Source organism: Cololabis saira, chromosome 12, assembly GCF_033807715.1.
Source record: "Cololabis saira isolate AMF1-May2022 chromosome 12, fColSai1.1, whole genome shotgun sequence".
Lineage (NCBI taxonomy): Eukaryota > Metazoa > Chordata > Actinopteri > Beloniformes > Belonidae > Cololabis > Cololabis saira.
The window spans coordinates 46270958-46292947 of NC_084598.1; the positions used below are offsets into that span (position 1 = coordinate 46270958).

Genomic DNA, 21990 nt, shown 5'->3' on the forward strand with positions numbered 1-21990 from the left:
CTTGGTCCCGTCCATCCTGATTGTTTGCACCTGTGTCTCCTCAGTCCTTGAGAGGACATGTGTCTCTTCCTGGCTGTTGGTCCGTCTGTCTTCATTCCTGCTCTCTTTCAGTCCCGGCTGGTTGTCAGTCTGACGCCTCCCAGTCATCTTCACCATTCTCTCATTTCTGTTAGATAACTTTTTCTGGGTTTTTATTTATTTATTTTTTGGGTTCTGTAATATCAACTCATGACAAAACCTGCAGCAGTTTTAGTTCAGACTCAGGAAACTGCAGATTACACACACAAGAAAGTACAAAGTACTTATTATCAAACATGTACTTTGGCCTGATGTGCTGGGATAATGTTTAATAAACTTTTCAAAATATTCAAACTTTTATAAAAAAAAAACATTTCTTCATATCAGATATTAAATATTTCATGAATATGTTTTGAATTAAAGTAGTTTTGTCACATGTTTGGAGGATGATAAGTGTATAAATGTGTAAACGTCTCCATGAACTGACCTCAGAGTCTCCAGTCTACAGTTTGGACTCTCCAGTCCACCAGACAGAACCTTCACTCCTGAATCCTCCAGGTCCTGGTTCTTACTCAGGTCCAGTTGTGTCAGATGGGAGGGGTTGGACTTCAGAGCGGACGCAACAACTTCACACTGAGTCTCTGAGAGTCCACAATAAACCAATCTGTGATGAGAGAAAAGATGATGTCAGTTGTAATAAAGTGTGAGTTAAAGCCAGACTGAACATCTGTTAACATCTGCAGACTTTGTCTGGATCTGCAGATGAAGGAGGGAACCGGCTTCGTTAACGTCTACGTCTGTCAGAGTCATCTGAAAACATCGGATTAAATGAAAGATCTTCAAGCTTTTAAGCTGTATTTGGTGTTTTTCTGACTCCTGGATTAGTTTTCTTGTATTTTGTGTTCAGGTCTGTTAAAGGAGACTTTGCTCTCACAGAGACTTCAACATTGATCAGAGATTGATTAAGGAGACTGAATTGTGCTGTTCTGCTCTGATATCCAGACGTCAGTTCTCGTATGAAGCTGTAAACGTCTTCATGCTGCTCTCCTCTACAGCAACAACACAAACACCTGTCCCCTTCTGTCTCAGACAAACTTTCATTCATAATCAATGAAGCTGCACTCGTCACATTCAGAGCTTTTCCATCTAGAGTCTCGGTCTGGTACGACCAGCAGTTTATGGAGGATCATGGGATTTCAAGCCTTCATATCTGTGTCGACTCTTGGATGAGGGAGAAAAGTCTTCAGGAACCAATAACAAGTCCAACTGCTCTCCTCTTAAAGTGTGAGGAAAGTAACCCCCACCGGAGTTACAGGACGGTGCAGGAGATCACAGAACCAGAGTTACTAGAACTAAGGTCTCTGACCAAGTACATGTGTCCACAAAACCCCCAGTGGTTCTGATGTTTCATCTTTCTCCGTTACACAGATTCATCTCTGAGCAGCAGAAACATCAACACACCTCACTTCAGTTTTCATTTGAAGATCAAAACAAGATTTAAAGAACTAAACTGCTAATTTACACTAACTGATGGTGTTATTGATCCATCTGGACTCACCGAGCCTTTCTGCAGTTCCTCACAGCTGGAATCAGTCTCAGTCGACCCCCCCATGGTGTTGTCTTGTACTTGCTCAGGTCCAACTCATCCAGAACCTCCTCCGACATCTGCAGCATGTAGGCCAGAGCTGAACACTGGATCTCAGAGAGTTCCTGCTCTGATCTGTTCTCTGACTTCAGGAACTCTTGGATCTGCTGATGAACTGAGAGGTCGTTCATCTCCATCAGACACTGGAAGATGTTGATGCTTCTGTCAGGAGAGATTATGTCAGTGATCATCTCCTTCAGGTTGTAGATGACTCTGTGGATGGTTTCTGGATCGTTCTCCGTCTGGTTCAGCAGAACTCCTAACAGTCTCTGGTTGGACTCCACAGAAAGACCATGAAGGAAGCGGACAAACAGGTCCAGGTGGCCATTTTTACTCTTCAGGGATTTCTCTGTGACTCTCTTCAGGAAGTCATACAGAAATACGTATCCGTAGTCTTCTCCCAGGAAGTTCTTTAGCACATCTGTGTTTCTGGTGGAGCAACAGTGGAGCACGTAGACTGCAGCCAGGAACTCCTCGATGCTCAGATGAACAAAGCAGTAGACGGGTTTCTGGAAGACCTCACACTCTCTCCTGAAGATCTGGGTACAAACTCCTGAGTACACCGAGGCCTCTGGGACATCCAGACCACACTGCTCCAGGTCTTCTTGGTAGAACATGATGTTTCCTTTCTCCAGATGTTCCAACGCCAGCCTCCCCAGCTTCAGGAGAAGGTCCCTGTCAGCCTCCGTCAGCTCCTGTGGACTCGTCTCATGTCCCTCCTGGTACTTGTTCTTCTTCCTCTTGGTCTGGACCAGCAGGAAGTGGGAGAACATGTCAGTCAGGGTCTTGGGCAGCTCTCCTCTCTGCTCTGTGGTCAACATGTGGTCCAGAACTGTAGCAGTGATCCAGCAGAAGACCGGGAGTTGACACATGATGTGGAGGGTTCTGGATGTCTTCATGTGGGAGACGATGCTGCTGGACCGCTCTTCATCCCTGAACCTCCTCCTGAAGTATTCCTCCTTCTGGCCGTCGGTGAAGCCTCGTACTTCTGTCACCCTGTCCACGTGTTTGTGAGGGATCTGATTGGCTGCTGCAGGTCTGGAAGTGATCCAGATGAGAGCTGAGGGAAGCAGGTTCCCCTGGATGAGGTTGGTCAGCAGCACGTTGACCGATGAGCTCTGTTTGACGTCAGACACCACCGGACCGTTGTTGAAGTCCAGGGAACGTCTGCTTTCATCCAGGCCGTCAAAGATGAACAAGGGTTTCCCGGCAGCCAGCTGCTCTGCTGTGAGCTTCTGGAACGATGGATGGAAAACCTGGATCAGCCTGAGAAGACTGAGCTGCTCATCTCCGATCAGGTGCAGCTCCCTGAACGAGAGCAGAATCACCACGGTGACGTCTTGGTTCTCCGAGCCCTCGGCCCAGTCCAGAGAGAACTTCTGAACCGAGAAGGTTTTCCCAGCGCCAGCGACGCCGTTGGTCAGAACCACTCTGATGGCTCCACGTTGGTCAGGTAAGGCTTTAAAGATGTCCTGGCACTTGATTGGAGCGTCACGGAGGCTCTTCATCCTGGGAGCTGTCTCCAGCTGCCTCACCTCATGTTGGGTATCAACCTCTTCACTCAGTCCCTCTGTGATGAAGAGCTCCGTGTAGATCCTGTTGAGGGGGGTTCTACTTCCTGGTTCATCAGTTCCTTCAGTCACATGTTCACATCTGCTCCTCAGACTGATCTTGTGTTCATCTAGGACCTGCTGCAGACCAGCATCTGCTGAAAAACACAATGAAGAGGAGGTCAGAGAGATACAAACTCCTACTGCAGTCAGTGATGGGGGCCTCCAGGAGCTAAACCAACCCGGGTTAGGAACCGGTTTGACCACTCAGTCCACCCATGCCGGTGAAGGGTCAAGACCACCTCAGCTTCATCGCCCTGCAGACTGCAGGTACCGTTCAAGAATGTGGAAAACGTAAACACTGGTCACTGACATCGAACGGTGGAAAACACCGGTCGTTGATGAGAGGAACATTGTGAGAATCTTCAGGTTAAACCCTAAAACAAGCGTCAGTGACATCAGCAACCCCCTCCAGGAGGGCAGGAGTGAAGGCATCACCATCTACAGCTCACCGGAGAAGACTTCATGAACTAAAGTAGACGACCTATTAGTAAGAAGAATAGGAACACGACTGTTAGGATTTCATGAAAGTGTTAAGAGTTTGAAGGGTTTCTTACACTGGTGGTTTTCTCTATATGCAAAGTTACTTCCTATTCAGCAGTTCAGCTATAGGTCAGCTGTTTTTATCTAGTCACGGAGTCAGCCTCTGTTTATGGCTCGACTGTTTTCTTTAGATGCAGGTTTAGATAGTTCAGATACGTACCATTTGATAAGAGAAGACGATGGGAGAAACAGATGTTTAGCATTGGGGGGTCTGATCTGTGATCTGGGTTGACACCCCAGGTGCGATTCATCAGAGGTTTTAAAAACCTGTGATGCATCACCATGACGACTCTTCAGACGGATGGACGGTCTCACCTTGTGGAGATCTTCCTCTGGATCTTATTCCATGTCCCAGATTTTCCAATGAAGTCGACTGGTCTGAGCTCCGTCTGCAGAACCAGCGTCCACACAGCGTTTATTGGCAAAACATCTCACATTTAATATCCACGATGAATATGATCAATAATCCACAAGGTGTACTGACGATAAAGGACTATTCTATTCTGTTATTGTCTATTCTAGGTGTGTCCTTCCACTTAATGTAAAAGGAAATCAGTATTGAAAATGCTCACAATAATTAGGAAGGAGGAAGTGGGAACTTTCCCTACGAAGGGAGAGGTTTCTGCCTCTGACAGGAAACTGCAGTGAGATTTCTACTTGGTGGTTTCAACAAGTTCCATGTCTTGATGGATATTTATCAAGCGAAATAAATGTACTTACTTTGTGTCTGAAGGTCCAGGTTCTCTGAAGACTAAAGGGGGGTCCATGGACCGGTCACTCTTCAGAGACAGACAGATGGATCCTGGAGACTCTGGTCTCTGACTGCAGTACCGACCTCTGCAAACACAAATTCACTCAGTCACTCGTGATATTGATGAAGACCACTGAAGAAGATCTACACCAGGTTCTCCAACCCTGGTCCCCGAGAGCCAGAGTCCTGCATGTTTTAATGTTTCCCTGGTTCAGCACAGCCTCATACACATGACTGATACACATGACTGGTACAAATGACTGGTACAAATGACTGGTACAAATGACTGATACACATGACTGGTACACATGACTGATACACATGACTGGTACACATGACTGATACAAATGACTGGTACAAATGACTGATACAAATGACTGATACACATGACTGATACACATGACTGATACACATGACTGATACACATGACTGGTACAAATGACTGGTACAAATGACTGATACACATGACTGATACACATGACTGATACAAATGACTGATACACATGACTGATACACATGACTGATACACATGACTGGTACAAATGACTGGTACACATGACTGATACACATGACTGGTACAAATGACTGATACACATGACTGGTACACATGACTGATACACATGACTGGTACACATGACTGATACAAATGACTGATACACATGACTGGTACACATGACTGATACACATGACAGGTACACATGACTGGTACAAATGACTGGTACACATGACAGGTACACATGACTGGTACAAATGACTGGTACACATGACTGATACACATGACTGGTACACATGACTGGTACACATGACTGGTACACATGACTGATACACATGACTGGTACACATGACTGATACACATGACTGATACAAATGACTGGTACACATGACTGGTACACATGACTGGTACACATGACTGGTACACATGACTGATACACATGACTGGTACACATGACTGATACACATGACTGGTACACATGACTGGTACACATGACTGATCTAGATATTGATTTATTCTGTATATCTATGAAATAAACCAGCACGGACAGAAAATATTCAGTCATGATGAGTCGTATAATCAGTTACCAACAGTTGTCTTACTTTGTGTCTGAAGGTCCAGGTTCTTTACTGAAGGTTGGAGGTTCTCGTCTGGACCGGTCACTCTTCATAGAGACACTGATGGATCCTGGAGACTCTGGTCTCTCCTCCTCTTTCTCCACACAATCCTCCATCTTCTGGACTTCAGTCATTCAGAGACATGAACCAGAAACACCAACCTCTGAATCTGTAGACAGAAACTTTATTAAAACACCACTAATCATGAAATACATTCTTTCACCCACTTTTCCTGAATGACTTTGTCAAAACTCTTGAGGTTGAAGAAAGAGGTTTTACTGATACTGACGATAAGAGAGAATTGAAACTGAGCCTCTAATTTGATTCCAATCTGTGAAGCCGAGTATTCACCTGGAGAAGAAATGTTCTGTTTCATTAAAAAGTCAAAGAACGACTGGTGAAGTCATCCAGGAAACCACTTCTTCACTCATTCCCACTAAAGAGCAGCCTGAACGTTACCTGCTCGTGTTCAGTTTTCTACACAAGAACATCAGAGTTTATTCTGGATCCAGTCATGAAGGTGAGTCTGAGATCAATTACATGGTAAATACCTGTTTGTTTAAACTAAACATTACTAGGTAATTACAAAGACATTAGATGGAACTGTGAGGGAAATTACAGGTATTTACTAGGTTAATATTGGTAACTACCAGTCAATTTACCATGTAATTACTCTGAGATTACATGAATTATTTCTAAGTAAGTACCAGGTAATTACTAAGTATTTTTCTGCAAACTACCAGGAAATTATAACCTATATTTGAGGTAGTTACCAGCTAATTACACTTCAATGACCATGTAGTTACCTTGTATTTACTATACATTTCATGGATAACTACCGGGTATTTACCCATTCATTATTGATTTATGTATTATCAATGGATTGGTGCATGTACCCCCGAGGGTGTAAATGACTCTATTGACCTTGTAATTAACCTGATAGTTACCATGTTTTACCTGGTAATCCAGGTACTTACCTTGTAGTTACTTGCCCAGTAATTCTATTTCCTAAGTATTTACCCAATAAGTACAGACATTTTTACCTGCTTTTACTCAGTAATTAAAGTGAAACTGGACTGTAAAAGAAAGCGTGTGTTGTTTCCATAATATTACCTGGTACTTCCTCATTAAGTAAGTAAGTAAGTAAGTAAGTAAGTAAGTAAGTAAGTAAGTAAGTAAGTAAGTAAGTAAGTAAGTAAGTAAGTAAGTAAGTAAGTAAGTAAGTAAGTAAGTAAGTAAGTAAGTAAGTAAGTAAGTAAGTAAGTAAATGTTATTTATATAGCACCTCTCACAGAGAGAAACTCACAAAGTGCTTTACATACAGAAATAACAGTAAAAACATGAGGTAATTAAAAAGCTGCACAATGTGTCTCTAAGGAAAATAACAAACAGAAAAGAAAGAAAGAAAAAGACAAAAAGAAAAGAAACAAAAATCATATTTCATCAATAAATGCCTTCTCAAAAAATAGCGTTTTTAATTTGTTTTTAAAAATGTCCACAGATGTTGCATCTGTCAGGGCTTGTGGGAGCATGTTCCAAAGATGTGGAGCAACTGCTTGGAAAGCCCAGTCACCTTTGGTTTTTAGATTAGTTTTTGGCGTTGTTATGAGGCCCTGATCAGCCGACCTTAAGGCTCTTTGTGGCTCAGAGCGTGGGACCAGATCTATAAGGTACTGAGGAGCCTGACCATGCAGTGCTCTGTAGGTTATAACTAACATTTTAAAATGGACCCTGAACTTGACAGGGAGCCAGTGCAAGGAGGCCAGGATGGGAGTGGTATGGCACTTCCTGCTGGATCTGGTGAGTAATCTGGCTGCTGCATTTTGGATAAACTGAAGACGTCCCATGTGGGTTTTGTTGAGGCAGGTGAAGAGTGAATTACAGTAGTCCAAACGTGATGATATGAATGCGTGAATGATCATTTCTAGCTCTGGGTATGAGACAACGGATCTGAGCTTGGCAATATTTCTGAGGTGGAAAAAGCAGGTGCGGGTTATTGAGCTGATGTGAGTGTTGAGTTGCATGGTCTGGTTGAAGTTGACACCTAGGTTCCTGATATTTGGACGGACATAGGGCCAAATCCACAAAGAACAGATTGCGCCCGCAAATAGCGCTGTGAATTGCGCTGCATCTGCAATTTGCCCCGCTTTAAGGTCCTACTCACAAAAGATTTTGCTCTAATGAAATACCGGGGCAAACACGCCCATAAAGTTTTGCGGCTGAGTGCAATTTGCCCTTGTCTCAGTAAGTGAGCGGAGCTGTTTCCAGTGTTCTCCATATTTCAGCACACAGATTGGTCCATAATGAAAACTGCAGAAATAAAAGATAAAGCGAGTGAAAATAAAACGCTGTGAGGCGCAAGAGCGCAATTTCCACTGGGAACAGGGGGGGCATGCCCCCCCACTTTTAAAACTCATGCTTTTGCCCCCCCCCGCAAGCTTTTTTACAGTTTAAGAACTAACGGTAGACTCAGCCTGTATTACAAATCATCAAGACACTGTGCGAAGACGGGACAGGAGCCCGCTCCCCCTCCTCCCTCCGTGCTGCTCAAGGATGATTTATGGTTCCGCGTTAAATCGGCGCAGACCATACAGCGTAGGTTACGCGGCGACGCGCACCGTACAGTGCTCGTTGCCGCGTACCGTACGGCGTAACCCTACGGCGCAACCCTACAGCGTAACCCTACGGCGTAACCCTACGGCGTAACCCTATGGCGTAACCCTACGGCGTAACCCTACGGCGTAACCCTACGGCGTAACCCTACGGCGTAACCTACGGCGTAACCCTACGGCGTAACCCTACGGCGTAACCCTACAGCGTAACCCTACAGCGTAACCCTACGGCGTAACCCTACAGCGTAACCTACGGCGTAACCCTACGGCGTAACCCTACGGCGTAACCCTACAGCGTAACCCTACAGCGTAACCCTACGGCGTAACCCTACAGCGTAACCCTACGGCGTAACCCTACAGCGTAACCCTACGGCGTAACCCTACGGCGTAACCCTATGGCGTAACCCTACAGCGTAACCCTACGGCGTAACCCTACGGCGTAGGCTCTGCGGCGATTTAACGCGGACCATTATTTAGGCATAATTAGGCTTAACTAGTATGTGCGTATGTGACAGACGTGCATGGGACGATTGTGAAATACAGAATAAACTGTTTTTTATGAATTCTGATTCCCAATTACGTAACAATTCCGTATTTCAAGGGACGGGTGGCGAGCCCACTCACCGCGGCTGCATCTCCAGCAGCAGCTGAGAGTCCTGGCTGACGCTGAGCTTCACATACAGAGGGACACGATCAGCGCTATTTTATTATCAGTCTGATATATGTTGTGATATGTGATGACATTATTAAGCTGTTAAACACACACATTCTAGATTTATATGTTTATATGGTGGAATTGTTTGTAATAAAGCAGCCCCTTTACTGTATGGATGAATCCTGAGCTCCGTCCTGTTATTTTTATTTTTAAATCCGAGATAAGTCCACAACCCCACTTGATCTGACTCTGTACAGTCATGTCTGACTATAGATTTCACCCTTAATATCCTTCAGTATCACACAGGCTTGAATGATATTGAAGAGAGAGAGAGAAACAGAGAGATGGGGAGTGAGGAGTGAGTTTGCAGCAGTTAATACACGCTTCGAAAAGACGGTATTTTTGCGTGTGGCAAATAGCGCTGGCCTTTGTGAATTAGGCGCTTTTTGCAATGAGGCTTATTTGCATAAAAAGGGGGCAATTTTGCGCAGAATGTATGAATATTACCTAATTTGCATGCATGCAAATGGCACCGGCGCAGACTGCCACTATTTGCTTGGCAGCGCAGTTTGTGGAGCAATTCGCCCTTTGAGGGTGCTTTGTGAATTAGACGCTCTCTTTTTGTCTCATTTGCACCGGTTTAGCGGCCGCAAAAGCCACGCAATCCTATTGTGGATTTTGCCCATAGTCTTTAAGGGGCCCGATGCAGTCCACCACCTTTGGAATGAGGGTATCAGGTGCCACAATGAGCACCTCGGTTTTCGTCTCATTCAGGGATAAAAAATTACTGAAATAATTACCTGTTATTTACCCATTACCGGATTTTATTTATAACAACGAAATAGGCCTCATAGGCAAACCTATAACAATACATAACAAACCTCCTGTGCCTACTGAGCATTAATAACATGTCATAATCGAAGGAGAACTAATTAAAACGGATGTCCTTAACATGAACCTATTGTATTATTGAATTATGAAGGACACTTTTGTGTTTTTGTGTTTAGAAATGTTAAAGATATTAAAAGAAAACCATAACACAATGAGGAAAATACTGTGGCGAACAAGTCGTGCCCAGAGCGTGTCTCGAACCACAGTCTCCCAGACCACAGTCAACTGCACTAACCAGTCTCCCAGACCACAGTCAACTGCACTAACCAGTCTCCCAGACCACAGTCAACTGCACTAACCAGTCTCCCAGACCACAGTCAACTGCACTAACCAGTCTCCCAGACCACAGTCAACTGCACTAACCAGTCTCCCAGACCTAAGTCAACTGCACTAACCAGTCTCCCAGACCACAGTCAACTGCACTAACCAGTCTCCCAGACCACAGTCAACTGCACTAACCAGTCTCCCAGACCACAGTCAACTGCACTAACCAGTCTCCCAGACCACAGTCAACTGCACTAACGAGTCTCCCAGACCACAGTCAACTGCACTAACCAGTCTCCCAGACCACAGTCAACTGCACTAACCAGTCTCCCAGACCACAGTCAACTGCACTAACCAGTCTCCCAGACCACAGTCAACTGCACTAACCAGTCTCCCAGACCACAGTCAACTGCACTAACCAGTCTCCCAGACCACAGTCAACTGCACTGACCAGTCGGCCAAATGCTGATGTGTTGCCCAGGCGGGCAAGGCCTTATCTTATCTGTGGTCGTTACACTATGTTCCAAAAAGTATTGTTTTTAATGGACAAGATCCGGCATTTTACGTTGAATTCTATTGTTCAGGTTTTAAAATCTAGCTAAAGGTGAGGTGTGAGCTTCATAACAAAACTTCTTTGCCTACTGAGCATTAATAACATGGGGTTAGCCATAGAAAGGGGCGATAATGAGGTGTGAGCTCCATAGCAAGCATTAATAACATGGGGTTAGCCATAGAAAGGGGTGATAATGAGGTGTGAGCTCCATAGCAAGCATTAATAACATGGGGTTAGCCAACATGGGAAATGTAGTTCTTTCTGGTAAAGCACTAATAATAATAATAAAGCACTACCGCTTTTGTCCAAAGGAGCCGCCAAACTCAACAAAAGCTGAAAGTTACAGGTGCTGCTTTAAAAGATAATAAAACAAAACGTCTGATAACTACAGATAAGCAACTAACTAAACATTAAACACAAACTTGTACTTAAACTTATATACGTGTGTGTGTGTGTGTGTGTGTGTGTGTGTGTGTGTGTGAGTGTGTGTGTGTGTGTGTGTGTGTGGGGGGGGGGGGTCATGATGGATGTTAATACACGTGGAACTCGGCTTTATGACCAAGATAAGAGTGTGTGTGTGTGTGTGTGTGTGTGTGTGTGTGTGTGTGTGTGTGTGTGTGTGTGTGTGTGTGTTCAACACGGGGCTGGGGTCCAACAACACGTAACGTTGGACATTTGAAAGCTTGAGTGAATTTTCTGCTGAAGTAAAATCAAACACATCTGGAAACATCGTTGTTCCAACGTTGGAGCTTCAAATAACATCGTTCAAACTTCCATAAAACAACAGTTTCAGGAAACAGTCAGACTTCAGATGACTCAGAGAGAAGAGTCTAAAGTACAGACACACACACAAACACACACACACACACACACACACACACACACACACACACACACACACACACACACACACACACACACACAGGTTTATGGTGGGGAGTGTTTCTCTGTGACGACGGATTCAAATATCAACCAGTAACAATCATCACCCCCCCCCCCCCCAGACCTGCTGGAGGACGGTTCCCCCAGTTATAGTTCTAATCCCCCCCATTTAACTGAATGTTCAAAATATAGCATCAAAGTTTTGCAAACTAATTAAAAGCACACACACGTCCGTCCTTATGAGGACTTTTTATACTTCTGTGTTTCCATCTGAACCCAAACCTCAGATCTCACTCACACCTCAGCAGGACTCCAACCAGAACCACAGAAATGACATTTAAACAGCAGAAGAAGAAAGAACCAACACTAACCTGAATGACATTTAAACAGCAGAAGAAGAAAGAACCAACACTAACCTGAATGACATTTAAACAGCAGAAGAAGAAAGAACCAACACTAACCTGAATGACATTTAAACAGCAGAAGAAGAAAGAACCAACACTAACCTGGTCTCTGCTGCTCCGTCCACCAACATGGAGTCTGAACTCTGAATACTTTTATCAGTTAAACTCAGATCAGAGAGACTCCTCCTCTACATGTACAAGAAACCAGAGCTGCACTTCCTCCTGCAGGTACAGGAAACCACGTGACTTTCTACAAGCCTGCACTTGTGTGTGTGTGTGTGTGTGTGTGTGTGTGTGTGTGTGTGTGTGTGTTGGCGGGCTTGGCTCGCAGGGTGTAGTGATGCGTCTAGTGCAGCATGCTAGAGAGACGTTGCATGTAGGGATGCATGTGACCACCCTCCCTTAGTTCCTGCCGCTGACCAACCCAGTCTGGGTAAAGGGAGCTGAGTGCGTAAGCCTCCCGAGGTCAGTACATAGCCTCTCCTTCACCAAGACCCCTCCCTTGCCTCCTCGTGGCAGCACACGGTAACTGGAGTCTCGCGACTCCAGGCTAAAAGGTAGGGGATCGACCCGCTGCCTTGTGGGTAAGTCCAGGAATACAAAGGCTAGGGGAGCACACCCTGAGAGAAAAGCACTGTGACGGAGGCACACATAGGCGGGCCACGACAGACAGGGGTTCCGGCAGCTTCCTGCAGTCATGGAGAGGTGCTGGTTGTCCTGGGTTTTCCCCCTTGCCACTAGGTCCCATCTCTCTGTGGTGAAGACAGTGCGACTGGGAATTGTGCATCCCCAGTGGCACTCTAAACAAATCATTGCACAGGTCTCTACTTCTGACCTGGTGGATCCAGAACAGCAATGGATTCTGAACTCAAAGTCTGGCGGCGCCAGGATATCTGATGACGGGGGCAGGTTAGGATGAAACTGGGAGCCTCTAGTTAGATGCCTGCACGTCAGCGATACAGGGCTATAATGGTCGCTATCAACTGGGATCTGAGTGGCAGCTGATTTCGGCAGACCCCTGTATGTCTGAGCAGCCCTATTTAGGAGCCACACTGCTCACCCCAAGTCTGGGGGAAGGCCTAGAAAAGGTGGCCTAAACATTGCCCACTCTACACTTCCTGGGTAGGATACCGCACCTACCGGGACATTCCAACACTGCGGTCGAAAAACAATAAAGAAAAAAGTTCCCCTGAAATTGGCTACATGGAATATCAGAACCCTTCTGGACAACAACCCTGAAAGGCCACAGAGAAGGACTGCGCTTGTTGCCTCTGAGCTCAGACGCTATGGCATTGACATCGCTGCCTTGAGTGAGACCAGACTTCTGGACGAGGGATCCCTGATCGAAGAGGGCCAGGGATATACCTTTTTCTGGAAGGGATACCCTACAGGAGGTCCGCATCACCATGGTGTCGGTCTTGCCATAAAAAACAGCCTGCTACCCAGTCTCACTGAAACACCTACCGGCATAAGTGAAAGACTTATGTCTGTCCGTATTCCCCTGGCAAAACAACGCTTTGCGACTCTTCTCAGCGCATATGCGCCAACTCTACCATCTGAGAATGAGGCAAAGGACAGCTTCTACCAGGAACTAGATGAGGCCCTACAGCGCATCCCCAGCAGTGACAAAATCCTTCTGCTTGGTGATTTTAATGCCAGGGTAGGGAAAAACCACCTCATATGGAAAGGAGTGATTGGGAGGCATGGCATCGGGAAGGTCAACGGCAATGGCATGAGATTACTCAGTCTCTGTGCAGAGCATGACCTGACAGTCACCAACACAATCTTCCAACAAAAAAATAAATACAAGGCTTCCTGGATGCACCCACGCTCCAAGCAATGGCATCTGCTGGATTACATCATCGTGAGGCGTAAGGACATCAAGGACGTGCATATCACCCGTGCAATGCGAGGTGCTGACTGCTGGACTGATCACCGCATGATCATCTCCAAGCTGCGAGTGACAGTACGACCCCCTGTTCGTCTCCGTAAAGCTGGCAAGAAGAGGTTGGACTGTGCCCGACTTGAAGAAGCCGAGGCCCGGAACAGCCTGCGATCTTCCATTGCAGGGAAGCTGCAGGAAATCGACTCCTTCCTGACCCCTGAAGGCAGTATGGATGACAGCTGGACCCGTCTGAGCTCGAAGCTTTACGAGGCCGCAGCTGAGTCTATTGGTTACCGCCGGAGGAGGCATGAGGACTGGTTCGATGAAAACTCAGAATCAATCAAAAGCATACTGGACACCATGCACAAGGCACATAATGCAGTCTTGAACAACCCTACATCTGGCCGGCTAAAGCAGCAGTGGAGAACATCTAGGAAAGAGGTGCAGTCCGTTCTACGGAAACTGAAGAATGACTGGTGGACTGACAAGGCTCAAGAAATCGAACATTTTGCAGTGAAGAACGACATGCACAACTTTTATAATGCTGTAAAAACCATCCATGGCCCCAGGAACTCCTCTCTCTCTCCCGTGAAGTCTGCTGATGGCTCAACGCTCATAAAGGACCAGAAGCAAGTTGTGGATAGATGGGCTGAACACTTCCAGACACTCTTAAACCAACCTGCCACTCCAGATCTGGCAGTGCTGGATGAGCTGCCCAGCTACCCAACCATTGAAGAACTGGACCAAACACCAACCTTCTCTGAAGTCCGGGCTGCAGTTAGGTCACTGAAGAACAACAAGACCCCTGGCCCTGATGGCATCCCTGCAGAGATCCTCAAACAGGGAGGCTATTTCTGCACCAGAGCAATCTCCCACTACATCGCTGGCGTATGGAAGCATGGAGCGGTCCCCCAACAATGGCGGGACGCAAATGTTGTGACCATATACAAAGGGAAAGGTGAGAAGTTTGTCTGCGGCAATAGTAGGGGAATATCCCTCCTGTCTGTCGCTGGCAAGGTCCTTGCCAAAGTGATGCTGTCAAGACTCATAAGGAGCATAACGGAACACCTTTTGCCCGAGTCTCAATGTGGCTTCAGGAAAAACCGCAGCACTGTGGACATGATTTTTACAACTCGCCAACTACAAGAGAAGTGTAGAGAGCAACACCAAGACCTACACATGGCTTTTGTGGATCTATCGAAGGCTTTTGATACGGTCAACAGAGACCTGCTCTGGGCGATCCTTCTCAGGGTTGGTTGCCCGAAGAAGTTTGTAAACATCCTGCAAAGTTTTCACAAGGGGATGATGGCTCAGGTGACAACAGGAGGACAGGAGTCAAGGCCTTTCAAGGTATGCACTGGTGTTAGGCAAGGATGTGTACTTGCACCAGTACTATTCAACATCTTCCTCATGTGCGTCACCTGGCTGCTGCACAAGGAGGTTGAAGGAAGCAGTGGTGTGTTGGTGGACTACAGGTTGGACGGGAACCTATTTAACATCAGAAGGCTGCAGGCTGCTACCAAGGTCAAAACTGTCAACATAGTGGAGCTACAGTATGCAGACGATTGTGCCTTCGTGGCACATACATCGGAGGCTCTGCAGGCAACACTAACAGCTGCTGTAAAGGCCTATAGCAGACTAGGTCTCACTGTGAACACTGTGAAGACGGAGGTACTCTGCCAGTGGAACTCCCCTCCCCCAACTCGACCACCATCACCTGTCTTTAACATCGATGACAAGCCTCTTGCAGTAGTTCCAGACTTTAAATACCTTGGGAGCATCCTATCCGAAAACTGCAGCATGGACAATGATGTTCAAAACCGAATAAGATCTGCCTCAGCCTCCTTTGGTAGACTCCGTAAGAGGGTGTATATGAACAAAGACCTCAACATTCACACCAAAGTAGCAGTCTACCAAGCCATTTGTGTCTCCACACTCCTGTACGGCTGTGAAGCCTGGACCCTGTATCGCCGACATGTACAACAGCTGGAGAACTTCCACATCAAGTGTCTCCAACGCATCCTTGGGCTCACATGGCGTGATCGCGTACCACACACAGAAGTGCTGAGCAGAACTGGTACCAAGAGCATGGAGGCCACATTTCTCCAATACCAATTACGATGGGCTGGCCACACCATCAGAATGCCAGATGACAGACTCCCACGCCAATTGCTGTACGGTCAACTGCATCATGGCCAACGATCTGCAGGAGGGCAAAAGCGGAGATACAAGGACCAGCTCAAGACAACACTCAAGAAGTGTGGAATACAGCACACACAGCTGGAAAGGTCTGCCTTGGATCGTCTTCTCTGGAGGCAACTCTGCCTTTCTGGGCTTCAACGTTTTGAAGAGGAGAGGAGTGCAGCGAGAGAAAGGAAACGCCAGAAGAGGAAGATAGTCCCTGCAGCCAAGACCAGCACAACAAACACTAACCTCACATGCCCCCACTGCAATAGAACATGTGGCTCTCGCATTGGACTTTTCAGTCACCTCAGAACCCACCAACAGAAGAAGTAGAAGTCATCATCGGACACGATGGACTACCATAAGCAAGCAAGTAAGCAAGTGTGTGTGTGAGAGAGAGAGAGAGAGAGAGAGAGAGAGAGAGAGAGAGTTGAGTTTTTCAAACCACTTTTATTGACTCAAAAAATCATGTCCAGCCAAACATACAGACAATTTAAAATATTTCCAAAGAGCAGCATGCTGCCCTCCACTGAACACAGCAACTTGTCAACACACCACATTTCAATAAAATCATTTATGTTGTTAGTCAGATAGTTGAAATTTAAAAACAGTCCTAAGTCTGACTTTCAACATCCGACAAAAAATTAAAAGTTTTCAGTACAAACATCAATAAAAACCAATAAATTTCAATTTAAAATATTTCCAAAGAGCAGCGTGCAGCCCTCCACTGAACACAGCACCTTGTCAACACACCACATGTCATTAAAATCATTCATGTTGTTAGTAAGACAGTAAAAATTAAAATCAGTCCTGAGTCTGACTTTCAACATACGACAAAAAGTTAAAACAACATCAGTATCCACAGAACCCTCCAGTCTACTTCTCCTGCTGACATAGATCGCCAATTTGGCTTGACCAATGACAAAATTTAAAAGTCGACATTTAGACTTTACCGTTTTCCTGTGCCTGACACATAAAATGAACATCTGATGTGAAAAAGTCTCACCAAACATTGAGAACATTCGACTCAGCAGGAGAAACAGAGCCGAAAGACGAGCACATTCTAGAAAACAATGAAACACCGTCTCTCTCTGTGCACAGAAGGGACAAACAGGCTGAACATTCGAATTCAAAATGGAAACAAAGGCATTCACAGCGAGCGCCCCGTGCAGGAGCCTCCACTGTAAATCCCCAACCCTCCTGGTTAGTGGTGGTTTGTACAGTGCTCCCCACTCAGGCCCCTGATCCTGTGTGAGGGCCAGGTGAGCTCTCCAAGGAGTATCGGCCCTACCTGCCAGTGTACGCTGATTCAGCACTTTAATCAGCACACAGTACATATTCTTACCCGTCATAGAGCTCAGCCTGTACTCAGTGTTCACTTTCAGCAAGACATTGGTAGTACACTTAAACACAGGAGACAGTTTAACAACAGGGAAAGGATCACAGTCATTGGCTGATTTCAGTCTTTTGTGGTGTGAAACCAGTAACGCCCTCTCAGAGACCGTCAGCTGCTGTTTCCAGCCCCCCAGCAGACGGCTGATGGTCCTGACAGACCTGACACCAACAAGAGAGGCCAGACCCTCAGAGCTGTCCAGAGAGGGGCCGCACAAGTCTATCACCTGGCCCAGTGTAATAATCTTGGCCTCATACAGTTTCTGAAGCAAGGATGGCCCTGCCTCACACTTGAACCGTGTCCCGTACACCACCGGCTCTCTTAAAAGCCAGAAAAGAGAGTCTGAACAATTCCTTCTGACTTTGTAGAACAGACCCCACACTTTAAAAAGTCCACGATAAAAACAGGGCAGAAAGTCCAGCTTAAAGCCACTCAGGTCCATTAAAAACAATGACTCTGCAAGTCCCAGTCCACTACAGCACTCTAATAAGGCTCTAGCCACAGGTCTCCAGACCAGGTCCGCAGGTCCAGAGAGTAGTTTCTGAATTGACTGGAGCCTGAAAGCAGCACCTCTGCTTGCCAGATGTACTAGTCCCTGCCCCCCCTCCTCCTTGGGCAGGAACAGAACACTCTGCGGGACCCAGTGCAGACGGTCCCAGAAAAAGTCCACCATGATCGCTTGCGCCTTGGACAGCAGGTTCGGAGGAGGGTCCACACACGCCAACCGATGCCACAGCATGGAAGACACAAGGTTGTTGATCACCAAGACACGACCTTTAAACGACATCTTTGGGAGGATCCATTTCCACCTGTTGAGCCTGGCTCGAACTTTTTCCAGAACATTCTCCCAGTTCTTGGAGAGGAAGGACTCGTCTCCCAGATAGACCCCCAGATATTTCAGTCCTCCCTTCTTCCAGACCAGGCCTCCAGGTAACACCAGCTTCCTGCTCAGCCCAGCACCTACAGCTAAAGCCTCACTCTTCAGCCAGTTGACCTTAGCTGAAGAGAGTTTGCCAAAGTCAAAAATGATCTGATGAAGAGCATTTACATCGTCCTGTTCCTTTACAAAAGCAATCACATCATCAGCATAGGCAGAGCAAAACAGAGGTTTTTTCAGACCAGGAAAACAGAATCCAGACAATTTTGACCTCAGTCTGTGTAAGAGTGGCTCCAAAGCCAGGGAATACAACATCCCTGACAAAGCACAGCCCTGTCTGACCCCTCTCTGGACCCCGAAGGGAGCACATAAAACACCGTTAACCTTTAGAACACTCTCAATGTCTCGGTACAGGACCTGGATCTTGGCTATAAGTCCAGAGCTGAACCCAAAAGCCTGCAGTACGTGCCACAAGTACTGGTGTTCAACCCGGTCAAAAGCCTTTTCTTGGTCCAGAGAAATCAGACCAAGTTCACAGCCCAATGAACTAGAGAGGTCCAAAACATCCCGAATTAAAGCAATGTTGTCAGTTATTAACCTGCTGGGCACACAGTACGTCTGGTCCACATGGATGACCTGCTCCATCACTCCTCTCAGCCTCATGGCCAACACCTTTGACAGAAGTTTGTAATCCGTACATAGTAAGGACACGGGCCGCCAGTTCTTAACATCTTGCAGGTCTCCTTTCTTTGGGAGGAGGGTGAGGACAGCTCGCCTGCAGCTCAGAGGCAGCCGCCCTTTACTCAGACTGTCCCTGAGGACACACAGCAAATCCTCACCAAGCACAAACCAGAAGGTCTTATAAAAATCAGCAGGGAGACCATCTATCCCCGGAGCTTTCCCACTCTTCAGGCTCTGCAAGGCCGCCAGCAGCTCTTGAGCAGACAGCGGGGCCTCCAGCTCTGCATTGTCCTCCTCATGGACCTGTGGCAGACCATTGAAGAAGGATGTGGCCATCTCAGGTTCCTCCTGGAACTCCGCCTTATAAAGTTCTTTGTAAAAGCTCACTGCACGTTGACGGATCTCCGCAGAGTCATGCAGCAACTGTCCGGTGTCAGACCGCAACGAGTGCATCATTCGCCTCTGTCCATTTTTCCTCTCCAACCCAAAGAAGAAGTGAGAGGGAGCATCCATCTCAGCTATGTGCTGAAAACGTGAGCGGACCAGAGCGCCCTGAGCAGATATACCCAGCAGGTCAGACAGAGCTGATTTTTTCCTTTTGAGAACTTTAATATGTTCTCGGTCTCCTGTGGAGTCTGCTAGATGTTGAAACTCCACCACTTCCCTCTCCAGATCTTTCATAGACCTGGCCATGTCCTTTGTGACATTGAGAGTATACTGTAGGCAAAGCTGTTTGATCTGAGCTTTGCCCACATCCCACCACTGCTGTAACGAGCTATACTGAGATTTGGTTTCTCTGAAATTACTCCAGAACAACACCAAGGCATTTTTAAACCTGTTATCTGACAACAGGGAGGTGTTAAAGTGCCAGTATGCGCTCTTACATTTTACATCTTTTATGACCACCACACAGTGCACCAGAGAATGATCAGAAAACCCTACTGGACTGATTAAAACACTTTTAAAAACATTAAAATGATGTTTAAAACAGTAGACTCTATCCAGTCTGGCCAGGGACAGCCAGTTGTCTCTACTGTGAACCCAGGTGAACTGCCGCTGCCCAGGATAGAAATGTCTCCATACATCACTGAGCTCAAAGCTTTCGGTCAGCTCAAGCAGAGCCCGTCCAGAAGGAGCGTGAGGTTCCAGGTGGTTCCTATCCAACTGAGGGTTCTCGGTGCAGTTAAAATCACCGCCCAGGAACAGGTATTCCTCACTGCTACAGTCAGAAAGAACATCTCTTAACTTATCTAAAAAAAACATTCTGTCTGAACCAACAGTAGGAGCATAGACATTAATAAAAACCATTTTGACATTCTCGAATACAGCACTAATCTTTAGCATCCGGCCTGGAACGACTTCCTCTGCGGAACAGGAAACAGGTAAAAAATCTCTAGAGAAGAGAACTCCAACCCCCCCACTGTTGCTGCTCTTATGGCTGAGAAACAGGTCCCCACCCCACTCCCTCTTCCAATCTGACTTATTATCAGGAGAACTATGGGTCTCCTGAAGGAAAACCACATTTAGTTTCTTAGACTGGATCAGAGAGAAGAGAGAGGCTCTCTTTACATCTACTCTCGCACCATTAATATTTAAAGAGCCAAGTCTTAAATCACACATAATGAAGCTGCGTGTGAACAACAACCACAAACAAAAAAGTAAAAAACACATATTTAACTTATTCATCTTTATCCATTTGGGCCCGCACCTTCACCAACAATTTCCTAAGACGGTAAACTTCCGGGTCAGTAAAGGTCGACTGCCCAAGGTTTCCTGACTTCTTCAGGAAAAACTTGGTGGAGTCATGAAACAACTTAAGATCAGGGAAAAAATCCTCCACCTGCACAGCCCTCATCCCCTTTGTGTTCTTCAAAAAGGAGCGGATTCTGGAGAACGAATAACCACTGTGTGTCCCACCCGGCATATCCTCAGTGTCCGAGTCACTCTGTGTGCTTATCTGTGAGCTGAGTATGTCCTGCGTGTCCATCTGCGAGCTGAGTGTGTCCTGCGTGTCCATCTGCGAGCTGAGTGTGTCCTGTGTGTTTTCCTCTAACTCAGAGGGGTAGCACTGCAAGTCTTTTTTAGACATCTTGTTCACATTTTCACCATCAATTGTAGATTCCGGTGTTTTCCTCTTTGCAGCTATTTTAAATAAATCCTCCTCCATCACACTATCCTCCTCTCCCTCCAACACAGACTCAGCCATCCTGGTGGCAGTCTGTCCCGTCAGCCCCTTTAACAGAGCCTGACTACTAGACTCTGCCATCTCATCCTGTACACCAGTTGCTTCGTTCTGTGCAAAAACCTGCGCCCCACTTTGTGCCCCGCTTGGCCCCTCGCACGGCCCCTCGCCCGGCGCCTCGTTCGGCGCCTCGGCCGGCGCCTCGGCCGGTTCCCCGGCCGGTGCCTCGGCCGGTTCCCCGGCCGGCTCCCCGGCCGGCTCCCCGGCCGGTTCCCCGGCCGGTGCCTCGGCCGGTTCCTCGGCCGGTGCCTCGGCCGGTTCCCCGGCCGGTTCCCCGGCCGGTGCCTCGGCCGGTTCCCCGGCCGGTGCCCCGGCCGGCGCTGCAGGCCGGCTGTCAGCCCTGACAGCCGGCTCTGCTGCCCGCCGTTCCCCCGCTCTGTCGGGGCATGAACGGATCAAGTGACCCTCCGCTCCACACCCAAAGCATTTTAAATTATCAGTGGTGACATGAACTGTATAATCAAAGTCGTCAATGCGAAAGCAGAGAACTAAATTGAGCTCATCCTTATTCCCATTGAGAACCATGGACACTTGTCTCCTAAAAGACACAACATGTTTAAGGAGCGGAGATTTACAGCCGAGGGGAATCAGCCTCATGGGAGACACAATCTGACCGTGTCGGGCTAATTCCTTCTCCAACAGCCCGTTTTTCAGAAAAGGGGGAACATTTGAAACAATGACTTTCTTTACAGGGCTAACGAGAGAAAACACCGGCGTTAACGTTCCCTGAATCACCACGCCCCTCTCCACCAGCTGATCCGCTTTCTCAGTGCTGTCTAAAAAAATCACC

At 46.9% G+C, this 21990-nt stretch overlaps 1 protein-coding gene across 2 annotated transcripts in view; it reads right to left on the reverse strand.

Moving 5' to 3' along the window:
* Positions 1 to 12097, reverse strand: part of LOC133457543 (NLR family CARD domain-containing protein 3-like) — a 28047-nt gene extending 15950 nt beyond the window's left edge. For both annotated transcript variants that reach the window (XM_061736913.1, XM_061736912.1), the window contains exons 1-6: positions 12041 to 12097; positions 5663 to 5846; positions 4537 to 4653; positions 4132 to 4205; positions 1577 to 3368; positions 506 to 682 (exon numbers count right to left, since the gene is read on the reverse strand). In XM_061736913.1, the coding sequence (XP_061592897.1) occupies positions 506 to 682; positions 1577 to 3368; positions 4132 to 4205; positions 4537 to 4653; positions 5663 to 5811 (2309 nt within the window). In that variant the 5' untranslated portion in view covers positions 5812 to 5846; positions 12041 to 12097. The remainder of the gene's footprint in view (positions 1 to 505; positions 683 to 1576; positions 3369 to 4131; positions 4206 to 4536; positions 4654 to 5662; positions 5847 to 12040) is intronic.
* Between the last annotated feature and the right edge of the window lie 9893 nt (positions 12098 to 21990).